Source organism: Lytechinus variegatus, chromosome 16, assembly GCF_018143015.1.
Source record: "Lytechinus variegatus isolate NC3 chromosome 16, Lvar_3.0, whole genome shotgun sequence".
Classification (NCBI taxonomy): domain Eukaryota; kingdom Metazoa; phylum Echinodermata; class Echinoidea; order Temnopleuroida; family Toxopneustidae; genus Lytechinus; species Lytechinus variegatus.
Genome location: NC_054755.1, coordinates 10,023,452 through 10,041,268, shown reverse-complemented (window position 1 = coordinate 10,041,268; position 17,817 = coordinate 10,023,452). Strand labels below are relative to the sequence as shown.

General features: G+C 37.2%; 2 protein-coding genes and 1 non-coding gene across 3 annotated transcripts; 1 reads left to right on the top strand and 2 right to left on the bottom strand.

Moving 5' to 3' along the window:
- The first annotated feature begins 1,104 nt into the window (after window positions 1-1,104).
- Window positions 1,105-1,176, top strand: TRNAE-CUC. Its single transcript has one exon. It is a non-coding gene; the product is annotated as a tRNA-Glu (tRNA).
- Window positions 1,177-3,548: 2,372 nt separating this feature from the next.
- LOC121430367 (probable G-protein coupled receptor No18) lies at window positions 3,549-5,095 on the bottom strand. Its single transcript, XM_041627654.1, has one exon. The coding sequence runs from the start codon at window positions 5,057-5,059 to the stop codon at window positions 4,004-4,006; it is 1,056 nt and encodes a 351-aa protein (XP_041483588.1). The 5' UTR covers window positions 5,060-5,095; the 3' UTR covers window positions 3,549-4,003.
- Window positions 5,096-6,406: 1,311 nt separating this feature from the next.
- LOC121429609 lies at window positions 6,407-9,206 on the bottom strand. Its single transcript, XM_041626727.1, has 3 exons — window positions 9,044-9,206; window positions 7,477-7,622; window positions 6,407-6,611 (listed from the first exon to the last, which is right to left on the bottom strand). The coding sequence occupies exons 1-3, from the start codon at window positions 9,171-9,173 to the stop codon at window positions 6,423-6,425; spliced, it is 465 nt and encodes a 154-aa protein (XP_041482661.1). The 5' UTR covers window positions 9,174-9,206; the 3' UTR covers window positions 6,407-6,422.
- Between the last annotated feature and the right edge of the window lie 8,611 nt (window positions 9,207-17,817).

Sequence of the window (17,817 nt, the reverse complement as noted above, 5' to 3'; positions counted from 1 at the left end):
CCCTTTCTAACAAATATTGGGTAAAGTTTTACTCAGTGTTTTTAGAGTGTACACTTACACCGTTTATAATTTTCTGCACGTTTTTAAACTACAATACATTCAACATGCACTTTTCAGAGGTAACAATTCAAATACTGTCCACGCAACTATTGGCTAAAATCTGCCCAAATTGGGTAATAAAAACAGATAATTGGGTAATAAATTTGCTCAATAGGATAATAATTGCCAAGATAATAAATAATTCATTCATTTATTCATTTATCTATCTATCTATCTGCATGGTAGGCCTGTTCAGTTGTGCAAAACTGCTTTACAAAGGCACCCTGCAGTTTGACAAATACTTCTACATCGATAGTAATTAAATGTATTAAACAAAACAATATAGTAAAACAGGAAACATTATATACATATATAGAGTGAATCAATGAGACAAAGTATCATGGAATCACTACATCAAGTTAATATTATGAATACGCAGTCTGCGTTTTATCGCACTTTTCAGTGGGACTCCGGTTTTGGTGGTTTTCCGGTGATTTTGGGGCCCGCTTGAAATGCGTGAACATGAACGCTTGGAAGTAAGTAACCAGAGGACCGACAGCCTCTCCGAGGGACCTTGTAATGAGGATATATGCTTTATCAACGCGCACACCAAGTGAGAATCGAACCCGGGTCATCCAAATCAAGCATGTCAAGTGGCGTAATGAGTCAAAAAGTTTGAGGGGGCAAGATATGGCGTATCGGGAAAATTTTATCAAAAAAGTTGCGAGTGAGCGAAGCAAGTGAAAAATTTCGACGTTTTCATGACAAAATTTTGATGTGATATTATATTTCACCTGTCTCTCTTTCCCGCTCTATTTTTTTTCTTGGTAGTGAAAAATTTCGGGGGTGGGCAAGCGCCCCCAAGCCCCCCATTTGTACGCCACTGTCCAAATCCTTAAAGCCCCCGCCCACCGTAGAACCGCACCTGAATCTTTCCATGTACCTCTCTCTCTCCCCCTCCCTTCCCTGATATTTTTTTTATTTCATACATACATGTACAGGTAGTTAACACTAAATTTATGATAAATGTAATAATTCATTGAGAGTGACTCCATGACAGCTGAATCCCATATGGTCTAGTGGTTAGGATCCGGCGCTCTCACCGCCGTGGCCCGGGTTCGATTCCCGGTGTGGGAAAAGCCAGTTCTGTTTTTCTTGTAGTATGCAAGTTAAACACGTGTTTACATTTTTTCTGAATTATAATGATAACTAAAGTGCATCAGATTTTTAACCTATTGAATCTTTTTTTAATCACAGTAGGCATGCTTTTAGAACCTGAGGAATGCGAAAGGGTTTAATGTGTTATTAGGAGCTGGGTGGTTGCAACTGTTCGTTTAGAAATATCCGATGTCTTACATGCGAATGTGTATCTCTCTATCGGCTCGTATGTTAACAGACATATAGGTTGGCTAATTCATGGAATTCCTGATTTGATCAAGATTTCAGAGTACGCGATTCAGTTTTAAATTTTGGGAGTATTCTTGTTAAAGGTCAAGTCCATCCCAGGAAAAGTGTTGATTTGAATAAATAGAGAAACATCCAACAAGCATAATGCTGAAAATTTCATCAAACTCAGATGTAAAATAAGAAATTCATGACATTTCAAAGCTTCGTTTATTTTTCACAAAAAAAGTTATATGCACAATTAATCAGCGACATGCAAATGAAAGAGTCTATATGTCCGCAATCAGCATTTCTTCTTTTTTTAATTAAATAATTTTTTTAAAGTTTACGAGGGCCAATTTGACTAAAACATGAAGTGTTTAAACAATGGTAATTTCACATTTATTTATTTATTTAATTTCTTCATATAAAATTTCAAGTTCAGGGTGGAAAAAAAACACAGGGTGGAATAAAACAATGAGGGGAAATTTGAATATTTCATGTAATAAAATACAAATTGTGAATGGGTGAAATAATAAGTCCCATCATTTGCATGTAGACCTGGATGTGTTACTGTTTTGTGAAATGAAGCGAAATTTTAAAATGCCATAACTTTCTTATTTCACATTCGATTGTGATGAAATTTTCATTTCATTTCATTTATTTCCATATCCATGATATCACAAGGTATATAATATAACTCATACATACAAATTACACAATTGATATTACTGAACGATAAAGCATATATATAATGAACAGATTTTCAGTGTTTTACTTGTTTGATTTGTCTCCTTTTATTCAAATCAACTTTTTGTTGGGGGTGGACTTGCCCTTTAATAAAAAAAAAAGAAAAGAATTATACCATAATTTGAATCCCATGATGTGGTCTAGTGGTTACGCTCTCACCGCCGTGACCCGGGTTTGATTCCCGGTGTAGAAAAAAAGATTTCCTTTATTTCCTTCTTCCCTTTTTATGTTTTTTCTTTAGAATTAGTAAGGTATAAGTAGTTAAGTTTAAACTATATTACCCATGTAAAAAAATATCAGTCATATTAAGAGAAAACGAAAGATATTTCCGTCAAAGTAGGCGTAGCTGAATTTAAAATGGAAAGGGTTTGACGTAGAGAAAACCACATTATTTGATGTAAGACATTAACTGACATAATTTTAAAAATAAATTCCCATACCGAATATTGGACCTGTCAACAATATGGCTACAAATGTTGGCTTAAACACCCCTCTCCCTCCCTGCGTCGTTTTACATGTATTTCTTACCAATCAACACTCTGCAAGTGAACAAGCACAATGAGATTTAAGGATCGCTTTCTCACGTTCTCACTCAACGGATGGATTAATTCTTGTGCAACAATCATACATAATCAATAGTAGTTTGCAATGCTTTAAATTGTCAGTGCAGAAATGAATTCAATTCAAATTTCATTATATTGATTCAGAATCTGTACATGAAGCCTTCAAACGTTTCTGTGAATTATAGTACACAAACGACATGTAAATATACATCCAAATCATGCCCACGGTGAAAAGTCGTATACAAATTTGCAAGGGAATTCCCGTAATTTCTATGCGTATATTTTGGGCATTAATTGGCCTTCAAGCAGATGGTCTAATTCTAAGATCGTATAACACCACCATGGCTAAACCTGCAAGGTTAATTCATTTTGGTCTTATTGCAGTTAGTCCAGCTGTAACACGGACTAATGCTAACCTGGTCTTTCTTGCCCAAATGGTTTAATTCATAGTTCGTCCACATATTTTTTTTTCTTTTCAAATAAACACTTTTCATAAATAGTTCTTCTAATCATGTAAAACAATATTGGTATTGGACAAAGTGAATATGGACATAGCTAACTGAATATGGCCTATATAACTGGAACTTAGTCAAAGTGGGAAATAATGGGCTAAATGGTAGTTAGACCTGGTCTAACTACCATTTAGCCCATGTGCTTGTATGTGAACGAGGATCAGACTATGACGGATCGGACCAAATGGAAAGCAGACAATAGAGGGAGTATAGACCAATTTAGAATTTACCATATTTTAGCCTATACAGTGCTGACCCTATAAAAAAATCTGTTACAGAGTATACATAAAAAAATGGCAGTAAATAGTATTATTACAATTATGACAATTTTCTAAACGTTTTTTTTTTATAATGTTATTTGTGTAATCTTCAACATGTTCAATGACATGTTTAACAGTGCAGAGCTAGTGGATAACCCGTGAGAACAAAACATGTATAATATGCTTGCCCGTCGATGTCGTAAGATTTTAAATCAATCCCTCATGGTGACGAGACGACTCTCTCTCACAGGCAGGTTTCGAAAATTTTGAAGGATACATCCCCATACGACCCCCCCCCCTCGCTCCCCATCGCCGTGTGTAAATATCACAATCGTTGGGGTTATTTCTAACGGGATTTCTAATAAAGGTGATAGATATAAATTGAATCGAATTCATTTGAACTTCACTAGCCTTCGCCAATATTTTATTCAAAAGAAAAAGTACCAAATAATACAGAACTAATATACGATTCGAGGAATGTAAGCAGTAATTTGCATTATTGGTCTGGTAACATAGCTCGCAATTGGCGAGAAGGAAAAGGAATGTCCTTGAAAGACCTAGATAAAATGCACCGATATACCTTCCGAAAATCTGCATGTCTGAAGGCATAGATGAGCGGGTTTATTGCAGAGTTGCTCCAAATCAAACAAAAATCAAATATAAGCAGATATGGGTTAGAACGGTTTGGTACGAAGGGAAGAGGTAGAAAAGATACAAGAAACACCGCAGTAACCAAAGCCAAATTCTTTGTGACCTTGACTTCACGAGCCCGAAATCTGTTCTCTGCCATCTGATTGGGACGTTCTTGTCTTGCAGCCTGTCCCTGGTTCCTTGCTTGAAGAGCTATCGGGGGCTGATTCCGAAGTGCTGCTGGGGGTACATCTACGAGGGCGGCTATTCGTCTTGTATTTGCTCTTAAATAAACAATAATCTTGATGTAAGAGATGAATATGATCAAGATAGAAAGAACGACATAAGCTCCATCAGTAATATGGCAAGCAACCGCAGCTATCTTTGATACGGCGATTGCGCTGGGACTGAACAGCCTTGCATCAGAGTCATAACGAAAATGCCTTCCTCCTAAAAAGAAGATCATGGTAGTGATCATTGCTGATAAGGCCCAAGAACCGGCAACGATTGTTGCAATTCTTGGTGTAGTGAAAAGATCGTCGAAGAGACCCAATGGTTTTGTAATCTTAACACACCTCATAAAGGCAATAACAGCTAAGGTGAAGATTGTGTTGGACACTAACACCTTACCCACGACTCCAATCAGTTGTATTAGAATATCTGACATGGGCGGCTCACGGGGTGATAAGAGAGTCACGGCCTGCACTGGAATACACAAGCAAACCAGCAAATCTCCGAATGCCAGGTTGACCACAAAGACATTTGTTTTGGTTCTCAATTTGGCCGATAAGAATACAGAAAGAATGGTTAGACCGTTGCCTACAATACCAGTAATAGATACCAAGATGATAAATGACGCGGAAATGATATACACGGAAGGATGAATCGGTGTCCGATCGCCAGATATTGTTGAATTATCCATAACTTCTACCGAAAAATATATGACTGCTACAAAATGTGTGAAAATAATTTGGTTGGAGTTGTGATACTGGAGTAATAGGATATGTGAACGCAAACGATGTTTCATGTGCTATATGAAGCTAGCGTATATTGCGTTCGTCCACTTCTAGGTAATCGATCGATCTAAGTTTCCTTCTCGATTTTAAGTTAATCTAAGCAGACTTCATAGTCTTATTAAATTCATCTGACCTCTAAAAATCAATTAACAGAGTAATTTAAAAAGCTTTCCAAATAGATTGTAATCTTCTTCAAGCTAGCGGAATCCGTCCATCAACTCAGTGAGTTACCTTGTTACTTTAAAACAACAGCAAATGATGCCGGCTATTACTATCGACGTGGGACTGCAAGGTCATGCAGAAGATTGCTTTTTCTCTCTCCAATTTTCACATATTGGTGTATTTTTTTCGTCAATGACCCTCTTAACTCTGTATGTTACACACGCACGCACGCAAAAACAACACATGCACCCACTCTCCCCCTCCCGCCCGGCCACATCCTTACACCCTCACCCATACAAATGCACCCACACGCACACACTCATCGCACAAATACAGGTAAATGTCACTTCCCGTGTTACGCCCGTCATACCTGACGTATTATGGTATCACGCTCGGTGTCCGTCCGTCCATCTGTCTGTCCGTCCGTCCGTTAACTTTTCCTTGTAAACGCGATAACGTCAGTTTAATTTAACCTGGGCTTAAACAATGTGGTATGTATGATTGTAACATAAATCCCAGGAAGCCGATTGATTTTGAGGTCAAAAGGTCAAGGTCACAGTGGCATGTTTTCATCTTACCCTTCTAAAGTCCCGGTAAACGCGACAACTTCAGCTTAACCATGGAGCTATTAATAGCTCTATGGTTTAACTTAACCTAGGCTCATATAATTTGGTGTGTATGATACTAGCATGGATCCCAAGAATTCTATCGATTTTGAGGTCAGAAGGTCAAAGGTGAAGTCGCCACCTTCCACTTTCCATGCTTGACCAATAACTTCATTTTCCGCATTACTGGCGGCCTTAGCGACACTCTTGTTATCAACAAGTACTCAGTTCCCAACACCCATGAAGAACATCAACAGTTCAAAAAGTAATAAAGCTTATTATAAAAAAAAATGCTTTGTAAATTGCTGTTGGTAATGGAGACAACCACCATGACTCCGCAGCTTATCATCCATTTCGTAGACAAAGTATTTCATATATGGCAACACACCGCTTTTTATCAACAATAATTTTATTTACACTTTACATGCGAGATGCGATTTATACAACCTTTGCAGGGAAAATAGGCGACGTTTTGAAGATAGGCAAATCAGCATCGACAGGATTATTGATGTGAAAAAACCGTCAACATTTTGCCCTGCAGTTCTCCTGTGTCGAATTGTCGTTTTGCGGCTTTCATGGCAACGGAAACAGTCTGTTGACCGAGAGCACCCGGAGTTTTCTTATTTGCGTCCTTAGCATGAACCCCCTTGCCATGCTGCATCGGTTTGCGGCCTGGTGCAACATCAGTCTCCTATTACATAAGGAACATTGATTTCTCAATTAATTTTGTTAACTTGGAGTGATGAAGATGATGATGATTATAACAACAACAATAATAATAATGACAGTAATAATTATAATCACCATCGTGACAATAATAATAATAATGGGAAAGATGTGACTTCACACATCTTTGTCGCATTGCCAATGAAGGATCTACATTACAATAATGATCTACACTTCAAATGCTCATAACTTTCTCATCATCTATTCATTTTTTTCAAACTTTCATTGAGCTGTTTCTTTGATTTCTCTGTTTTCATACAAAGCTATATCTTGTACCAAAGATTTCATTTTCCTTTAAACTGACATGTAATCCCCTCTTCCTTCTGAATAAAAACATGTCTTTAGCCTAGGCTTTAGTGAGACTCGTTTGAGTGTAGTCTGTATACTCGCATCCTACCCCAAAGGTAATTTAACTCACACCCACACCATCACCAAACACACACACACACACAACGTTTAACAAATCGGAAATATTAAACAACAACCCTAAAATCTAAGCAGACTTGCATAATGCTCTAACAGTGCGCATTTGAGTAAAGCGAATTTCTTTGCTCCTTATATACCCGGTCATGCAGGTACGATTGAAATTAAGTTAACCCCATCCTATTCCCCGTCCCCCAAAAGGGAATGACAGCCAAAGAGAGAGAGAGAAAAAAACATTTACCCCAAGTTCTTGCAGGACGTGTTTGAGGGTAGTATGATCCTTTGTCTCCTTCCCGGTACCAATGGATTTCACCCCTCCCCCCCCCCCCTCCCCCCCCTCCCCATTAACATATTCAAGAAAAACAAAGGAGAATAAAAACCAAAAAGGAAACAAAACACACCCTCACCTCAAGTTCTAGCAGAACGTGCTTGAGTGTAGTGGGCTCCTTCGCCCCCTCGCTGGTACCATTACTGACCCTTCTTATGGCTTCTTTCTGCTTCAACTGGAGTTTGCGGTGATTCTGGGGAGCAGGGCGGTGCCCCCTTTTTTGATCTGCATCGGTATAATGAGATTAAGACCCCTTACACCACGCTTGGCGATTGATCGCACGTCGGATTTCTACAATTGATTGCAATGGTGCCCGTTTCATAAAACTTGTTATAAGAATAGTTATAAGCTACTGAAATCCTTCATTCTGATTGGCTGATGGGTTTGTTGAAGAAATTGTGCATTTGTTATTATGATAAGTCTCTAGGAAGCTGGATCCAAGTATAACCATGGAGAGAATCAAGGGAAAACCTTTGTGTTTACGAGGTTTATAACTTAAACCATGGAGCTATAAAGCTCTATACTTAAACCTACTATTAGGGGTGCCTTTTTTTCTTAGTCGGAAATATGCATTGCATTGTGATTTGCGAAGGTAACAATATATTTTCTAACATTTCCGTAAATCTCTTTTTAACTAATTTGGGAAATGGTACTAAGAAACGGCTTACAATGTGATAAAAATATATTACAATAAAAATGTGAAAATAAAAAATAAGGAGACACACTTAGGTACTGCTTGGGAAGGGAATGAACTCGCCCTCCCCCTGAAAACAGTTGTTGTTGCACGGTATGCACGTATGTAAATAAAAAAAAATGGACATATCAACATGATAATCATGATAATAATCACCATTAAAATTCCTTGCAATGCTGGATTGCATTATATCACATCCATGACAGACTCAGTTTTTGGGGAGATTTTCAGAAAACCGATCATTTTGTTACATTAAAGTTCACCCCCTTATTTGGTTTCCTTGCGCTATGAATATGATGGAGGACATGAAAACGAATGGAAATTTAGAAGAAAAAGGAATCAAAATGATTGGCATTTTAGGGGAAAGGGTGAAGAAATGGGCATTGACGTATAAATAGGGGATTCTGCCCCCAAAATAATCGCCCCCGAAAAAAATCAAGACCCAAAAATGGAAAAGGGGAAAAACGGAATGAAAAAGGGGTGGAATGTGACATTATTTTCTTGACTATTGTGTAAAAATCCACTCCTACTACTACTACTACTACTACTACTCCTACTACTACTACTACTACTACTACTACTACTACTACTACTACTACTACTACTACTACTACTACTACTACTACTACTACTACTACTACTACTACTACTACTACTACTATACTTCTACTACTTCTACTTCTTCTACTTCTTCTACTACTACTACTACTACTCCTCCTCCTCCTCCTCCTCCTACTACTTCTACTACTACTACTACTACTACTACTACTACTACTACTACTACTACTACTACTACTACTACTACTACTACTACTACTACTACTACTACTACTACTACTACTACTACTACTACTACTACTACTACTACTACTACTACTACTACTTCTACTACTACTATTACTACTCCCTCGGTTCCGCGGTTCTTTGGTTAGAACAAATACTATTTCGTTACCGGAAGACTTGCTATCACTCTTCGAGACACCAATAGCTTGAAGCCGGACCATTCCCTTTCGGGGTAGGACGGTCTTAGCTACCACCATCTCATCCCGATTGGTCGGGGCCTGGGCGGCCCGTGGGATCATTAAGGATGGTAGGTACCGGTGTGAGCTCTGCAGAAAAAAACAATCCGATAAACCCAGCAAAATGCATCAGAAAACAAGATTAAAATCGATATCGGTATAAAAATGACAATGGTTTTCAATACACAGTTAAACCTCGCAAAATCATTTAAATAGGACTCTTTTGGACAGGTTTAGCCTATGTTATACAAGCCATACCTTGGCTTTTCGCATTGTCATACATCATTTCCCAATCAAATGCGCCAAATTTCTTTTGTGTTAAATTGTACTTTTGTGTTTTTGTTTTAACCTATTATATTGTACATACATTATTTTGTGATTGTTTTATCGAATGTTTTGAATTGATGTGGAAATAAAGCTTGCCTTGAATGAATCAAATTTACATCACACTATATTGCGCATGCGCAGTCAGAAAGAAATCTTGAACTGAGCATGCGCAGATCGATTAAATCTGAATCGGCCTATGTTTTATTGGGAATAGCATGATATGTTATAGGCCTATTGGATAGCTCAAGGTGGGATGAAGAAATATTCCACGAATTAGATAATATTGAGCAAAACGAGATGAGTGCAATATAAGCAATAACGAGTGGAACTTTTCTGCATCCCATGAAAACAAGTCTGTTATTCATTTGTGTAATACAGCGCAATTTTAAACGGCAGAGGCTGCACCCTAGAAGTTCCGCTTTGCATGATATATCTTTTCTAGAAATTCATGAATTGTTAAATTGCTTACATCTGTATATTAAGATGTACGAGGCCAGTTATAAACGTTTGAAAATGGAAATAAACGAAACGAAATGAAATGAAATGGACATGAAATGTTTTTCAGTGAGACCCTTACCTCAATGCTGCTAAGCGACTTTGATTGAACAGGAATAGGAGGGACGGAGATCCCCCTTCCTGCCAGGGTGTGGCAGGGCTTTGGAAATAAAAGATAAATAAAACAAAAATTCATAGAAATTATTAATCCATCAAATCCCTACATGCTCCCCAAAATATTATGTAGATTCTGATTTCTTGACCCCAGAAACACAAAGATTAGCGATTAATCGCTAAATGAACTGCCCAATCAAGATCATCGTTGCATACGCATTTTGCCCAGTAGACTGACTAAGAACCAATCAGAATTGTTCTTTCAAATTAGCAATTAAATCGCTAACCTTTGTGTTACCTTGAAGCGTGAAGATTATGCCCTTTCAGTAGCTTCAAAGCTATCTCAGGGGCCTTAAATACTTCAAATCATCTATCTGGAATAGTACTTATGTTAAAAATTCTGGCAAGGGCGGAAATCTCCCCCCAAAGGTAGGGGACGAGGTAGGTGTTTCATAAAGCTGTTCGTAAGTTACGAGCGACTTTAAGAATGACTGGTGATCCTTTCTTGTGGTAAATAGTATATTGAATTGGCGATGGTTTTAGCACATAAGGTTCACCAGTCGTTCTTAAAGTCGCTCTTAACTTACAAACAGCTTTATGGAACAACTCCCAGGGTTGGAAAATTTGACAAGCGAAAAAAAAGAAGGTAATCATCCAAAAGTAAGGTCATCTCGTCCAAAATGCATGATTTATTTCGATTTTGAATGATGTATATCTTTCCATCATAGAAGTCTTAAAAGACCAAAAAATAGTAGGGGGATATTGTGCCCTCCCTACTATTTTGGGTAGGGGAGACGCGTCCCCTGAGATTTCTGCCCACGCATTCTGTTTAAATTATTTTAAGATTGAAGGTGAAAGCACCGACTGTGACTGGTGTGTGGACATTTTACAGGTTGTATTACAGGTATTTTTTTCTTAGGAACACCACCAATTAGTGTATAGTTATGTCTGTCGATTAACAAATATAATAATAAAAAAGAATAAACAAAAGATATAATCTAAATTTTAAAAAAGACATTTAAAAAATGTCGCCAACCATGTTTGAGAAAAAGGTGGCCAAATTAAAGAGGCTGTAAAAATGAAAAGTCCTATATACCCCTAAGAAGCCAGTATAAAACAAAGACCGCGTGGGCTTATTTTTGTTATTTTATTCAAATAAATGAATGAAATTTTGCTACATACCTCAAGAAAGTCACTATGGGACAATGATCGCTTGGGTTTCAATTGCACGTCTTGAGGCTAGGAGTAAAATGAAAAAACAATGAGAAACATCAACATATAAAAAAGTTAACAAAATCATAGTTATGATTTCAATTTCTGAAACCACAGCTATGTTTCCATCACTTAAGTGTACCTTATGCTGATCATTATAGATTTAAAAAAAGCAATGATAGTTTGGGGGTCCATTCAGACATACGTGACATCTTTTGAGTATTATGATAAACACTATATAGGCATGCCACTTAGGATTTGAAAGGGGGCTCATGCTCAATGGGCAATTTGGTAAATCAAAACTGGAAATAAAAAAGAACAAGTAAAAAAGATGTCTATTGTAATAAATATGTTACCAAAGTAGAATTATGAACAAATTGTTTTAACTGTTTAATGAGTTTCATTTCTTAGCCTACCAAACCTCTGAACGCGTGCTCGAGCTCTTCTTTCATTTTGAGTCCCTCTGATAGGAAGTCATGCTCTCGGATCTATCAGGGAAGAAAGAAGGGAAAATAGATGGAGAAAAAAGAAGAGGAGGAAGAAGGAGAGAGGTAAAAGAAGAAAAGGAAGAAGGAGGGGGGGGGAGAAAAGGAAGAAGAAAAGGAAGAAAAAGATAATAATTATTTCATATTTTAAATTTATGAGATGTAAACTTTCTTTTTTCAGTCATATGGTAATTTGAAAAAAAAAAGTTACATACCTCCATTTTATCATTTTTTCATGTCTTTGGCGGTTCATCTCGGGGTATAATTAGCGTTAAGGAATATAACATAAAAACCAATAGGTTATCTAAATTTAGTTATCATCATCATCCATTAAGGTACAGTCCACCAGGTTGGTGTAGTTAAAGCGAATTAATATCAAGAATTAAACTCCTTTTTAAAGGACAAGTCCACCCCAAAAAAAACTTGATTTGAATAAAAAGAGACAAATTAAACAAGCATAACACTGACAATTTCATCAAAAATCGGATGTAAAATAAGAAAGTTATGGCATTTTAAAGTTTCGCTTCATTTCACAAGACAGGTATATGCACATCTCAGTCGGTATGCAAATGAGGAACTGATCACTCACTCACTATTTCTTTTGCGTTTTATTATATGAAATATTTTTATTTTCTCGTCATTATCATGTGAAATGAAGTTTCATTCCTCCCTGAACACGTGGAATTCCATTATTTTAACATTTTGTGCTTCAGGCAAGGAGGTCTTAATCGTCAAATTCATAAAAATTGAAATATTTGTATAATTCAAACAATAAAAAATAAAAGAATAATGAGTAAGTGACATCATTGACTCTCTCATTTTGATGTAACTCTTCGTTCATATTACTATTTTTTAAAAATAAGCGAAACTTTGAAATGTCATAACTTTCTTATTTTACATCCGATTTTGATGAAATTTTCAGCATTGTGCTTGTCTGATTTTTCTCTATTGATTCAAATCAACTTTTTTCTAAGGTGGACTTGATCTTTAAGGTGGCTGCTTTTTATATCTCCAACAAAAAGCTTACTTGTTTTTCCACAGTATTTCTGAATAGATCGCATATCCCTCCAAGAACATCGATGGCGTGCTTTCCTACAAGTTCAACTTCCATGTTCCATCGCTGGCATGACGTCATCGTTCGTTTCCCGTCTCGCAATTCTTCAACCAATCGGCGTTTGGCTTCTGTGTCTGCGCCTTGGAGGTGTTCCATGATTGGTAGGAAGAGTTGGTAGTAGTCAGCTAATATGAGAGGCAGGGTGAGAGCCCGGGTGAGAGTAAACAAGTGGAATGCCTCTGGCCGTCTCACCTGCATCACGCGGTTCAATGTAGCAGCAGTGCTGACTTTGAATACTACTCTATACTCGCACAAGATGTTCAGTGATACATGGTTACTCTTATGTCCACTTTTTATGAACTAGACCAATAAACTTACAGAGATATGATGGTTATTCAACAAAAAACCCCAACATGGCCAAAGTTCATTGACCTTACATGACCTTTGACCTTGATCATGTGACCTGAAACTCGAACAGGATGTTCAGTGATACATGATTACTCTTATGTACAAGTTTCATGAATCAGATCCATAAACTTTCAAAGTTATGATGGTAATTCAACAGATACACCCAATTCGGCCAAAGTTCATTGACCTTTGACCTTGGTCATGTGACCTGAAACGTGCACAGGATGTTCAGTGATACTTGATTACTCTAATGTCCAAGTTTAATGAACTAGACCAATAAACTTTCAAAGTTATGATGGTAATTCAACAGATACCCCCGATTCGGCCAAAGTTCATTGACCCTAAATGACCTTTGACCTTAATCATGAGACCTGAAACTTGCACAAAATTTTGAGTGATGCTTGATTACTATTATGTCCAAGTTTCATGAATCAGATCCATAAACTTTCAGTTATGATGGGAATTCAACAGATATCCACAATTCGGCCAAAGTTCATTGACCCTAAATGACCTTTGACCTTGGTCATGTGACGTGAAACTCATGCAGGATGTTCAGTGATACTTGATTAACCTTATGTCCAAGTTTCATGAACTAGGTCCATATATTTTCTAAGTTATGATGACATTTCAAAAACTTAACCACAGGTTAAGATTTCGATGTTGATTCCTCCAACATGGTCTAAGTTCATTGACCCTAAATGACCTTTGACCTTGGTCATGTGACATGAAACTCTAATAGGATGTTCAGTAATACTTGATTAACCTTATGGCCAAGTTTCATGAACTAGGTCCATATACTTTCTAAGTTATGATGTCATTTCAAAAACTTAACCTCAGGTTAAGATTTGATGTTGACGCCGCCGCCGCCGCCGCCGTCGGAAAAGCGGCGCCTATAGTCTCACTTTGCTTCGCAGGTGAGACAAAAAAACTATTTACCCAAGGTCCATGCCCAAACTTACTCATAATGACCAAGGATTGTGGTTTTCTCCCTTTTTCTTTTAGCTATGGCAAAGAAAAATCTGCGATTGCCCTTTTATTTCAGTATCTTATTTCATATGTACGACCGAAAAATCTCGATGGCGGCATGCGAGAAATTTCTTCTACTTATAGCTATGTTTGTGTTAGTCATTGTGGTCCTTTTTAGAGAATAGTATGGCAAAGAAAAATCTGGGATGGGCCATTTTTAGTATGTTATCCCATATTTACGACCGAAAAATCTCAATGGCGGCATGCGAGAAGCTCCATCTGCACAAAGCTATGTTCGTGGCAGTCCTTGTATAATTTCCTTCAGATACTTTGGACCCAATTTCATGAGAATGGGAGAGGTTTTTTTTAAGAGGGTACCTGCAGCGTTTCCTTTTATTTTGGAGGTTAGAGGATACTTTGGAATATCTTGAACATAGTTGTTAATCTGTTTTTCAGGGAAGGATGTGAGTGCAAATAATAATTATTTTTTTCTTACCAACATCCGAAGTTGTCGATTTGGCTGAAGTCGCTGTACCTGCAATTGTACTTGATCTGAAAAAATGGAAGAATAGAAAATAATGAACAAAATATATTTATAGACTCTCTGATATCCGGCGAAATCTGTGAATAGTTATCATAAAAACATGGAATTTTGTGAGTAGTTATCATGAAAATTAAAATATTCACTGTCAACTGAACTTATAGGTTATTTGCTACTCTTCATCTTATGCTATCTATCTATCTATCTATTTATCTATCTATCTATAATATATCTATCTGTTCATCAATACTAATCAAAATTAATCAATCTATATATATCTCTCTCTCCTTTCCTTTGCCGCACCTCTCCATAATTTTCTGTCGTATTATGATACTAAGGTACGTCTACCATATATTTCTGTCCTACATAAAGCAGTCTTAAACACTGCTTTACCTTCTACCCGTTGAATAGCTTGCGAATGCGACTCGGTTGGCGAAGTTCGATATTTGGTTGTCATGTCTCATGAGCTCGAACCGACCTCTTCGGATAGGGGGAACAGTCGGCTTCCCGCTCAATGCCGTGTCGTCCTCGCTAGGATGATCCGTTCCAGCAGTCATCTAACAGCAAATCACAGTATTAGCACAGTTATCGTTTAGTATAATTTGCAATTTGGCTGCATACTAATTTTTGTCTTATTTTCGCTACACTGCTTAGTCTATAACTCTGATTTGATGAACTTTATTGGACCGGTGTCATTGGCTCAGTTAGTAGAGCCGTCTCACACTTGTCGAAATAAGGAGTTTGGATTTTCCTTTTAAGGACCAATACTTGCCCAAGAATGATACATGGTGTACCATGAAACTTTCTACACTAGACCAAGTGGGTTTAACTAATGATGGTGTCCGACGATCTTAGAATAAGACCATCTGCTGGTTGACAAAAGTGGACACAAACTATTATAACAATGAGCCGAGGAATAGAATGTTTCAAGATAGATTGCGCTACATAAACTTTTTTTGCGAATCCATTCTCTCTTTTGTCCCTTACCCTCTCGAATCTACGAAGTGATCTTTCCGACATCTGACTTCGGATTTCATCGTTTCTTTTCGCGATCTCCGAAACTTCCCGATCAAGCAGTTGACTGACGTAAGAAGTAAAACCGCGGATGCCGGTGATGATTCGTGAGAGCTGAGGGGAAAAAAAGAAGTCGACCTTAAAAACCCTACAAGATAACTCTGAATTATTAAATCGTGTTAAATGAATTAGCAATCCATGAAACATACAATACCATTTGATACGATTTTCGAATTGTTTTCACTCACAATATTCAACTAGGTTATACGGCTTCTAGATGATACAACAAAAAAAAGCAACCGATTGTCTCATTTGAAGAGCAATCTGCTAAATTCCTTTTATAGTGATCATCTAGGGAGACTCCATGTTTCTCTCATGGTGACCAAAAGGGGTATCTGACAGACATAAGCCCAAAGGTGTGTTTTTTTCATCAAATGTGCATCACTAATAAGCTTAAGCCCCTTTAAACTTCCTATCACCTTTTCATTGAATATAACATTGAATGTAGAAATCTTTCATATTTTCGATTCGATGGCATGAACTCATAAACCCGAGATGCTTATCATGCTTATGGCACTATTTATTTGTATTAAAGAAATGTTGTCGAACTATCAAATCCTGTTTCTGAAGTTGAATTAACGATCTATTTCCCGATCCCAAAAAAATGAGAAGACAAAATGAAAATAATGACGAGGAAAAGAAGGAAGGAAGGAAGGAAAGAAAGAAAGAATGAAAGAATGAAAGAATGAAAGAAAGAAAGAAAGAGAGAGAAGAAGAAGGAAAGGGAAGAAGTAAAGGGGAAAGGAAGAATAGGAAAACGTCGTTTTTTCTGATAATTACTTCTCTTTCGACGAAGAAAATACCATTGACCGCAGATCCGGGGCGACTCCTCCCGCCTCTCTTTTGCGCATGCGCCCTGTCTTCCTTCTTGTCCGAGGGTCCTTTGATTGGTGTGGGATCAAATTGGGCCCACTCTTCAGGGGGTGCAGGGAGGGGAACGGGGCCCTTGGTTAAACGCCTCCGAGGGGACGCAGATCGCCTCCGGGCCTTCATGCCGACCTGTGGAAAATGGAGAAGAAAGACGTGCATGAATTTATGTTTTAGATTTTTGTTTCGTACTGATTAGGATTTTTGTTATACTTCCAGATTTGCAATGCACGATAACTTTGTAAATTTCCGTTTTTCATCAAACAGAATTAAATTAAAGCGAGTTGAGTTGATCTAAATTGAACTAAACTAAGTTGAGTTGAATTGAATTGAACTATAAACTTAAATGACCTGAACTGGATCGAACTGGAGTGTAATGAAGTGAACTGGATCGAACTGGAGTATAATGAAGTATACTGGACTGTACTGAATTGAAATGAACGAGTTAAAACGGATTGAATTAAACTGAATTTGAATTAAACGAAAATGAATAGAGCCATAAACTAATCTACTATGACGCGACCTGAATTCAAGTAAACTGAGCAGAAAATTAACTGAATGTTGTATTGAATGGGACTGAATTGAATTTATTGGACTTAACTAAAATGAATCATTCTGGACAGAGGTGAACTGATTTAAATCAAAGTGAAATAAATATCGAATCAAACGAAACTGAAAGGGGCTAGTACCGATTTCACATTAGACCAAGCTCCGAGTGGATCAAGAACTGGATCGGTCTGCATGCCCTGTTAAAATGAAAAGAGATAACTGGTATCAGTAGCGTACGTAGGATTTTTGAAAATCAACACAAATTTTAGGTAGTTTTCCTACCCCCCCCCAAAAAAAAAGAAAATGACAAGCAGGATTCAAGAAGTACGAATACAAAATCATTTTAACTTAGCATAAGTATATAACAAAAGCTTGTATAAATAGTAAAAAAAAAAGCGTATATGGAAATGAGGGGATCCACTATAGCAAGTTGAATAAATAATTTATATTAAGCAATTGAGACAAGGCAAAGCAATACAAATTAAGTAAATATGGAAATTCATTCGATTGTACAAATATACAATATCATAAAATGGGAAAGTAAAATGTGATGAATATAATAGGAAAGCTATTTTAGAGAAAAGAAAGGAAATGATAGCAAAAAATGGAAATAAG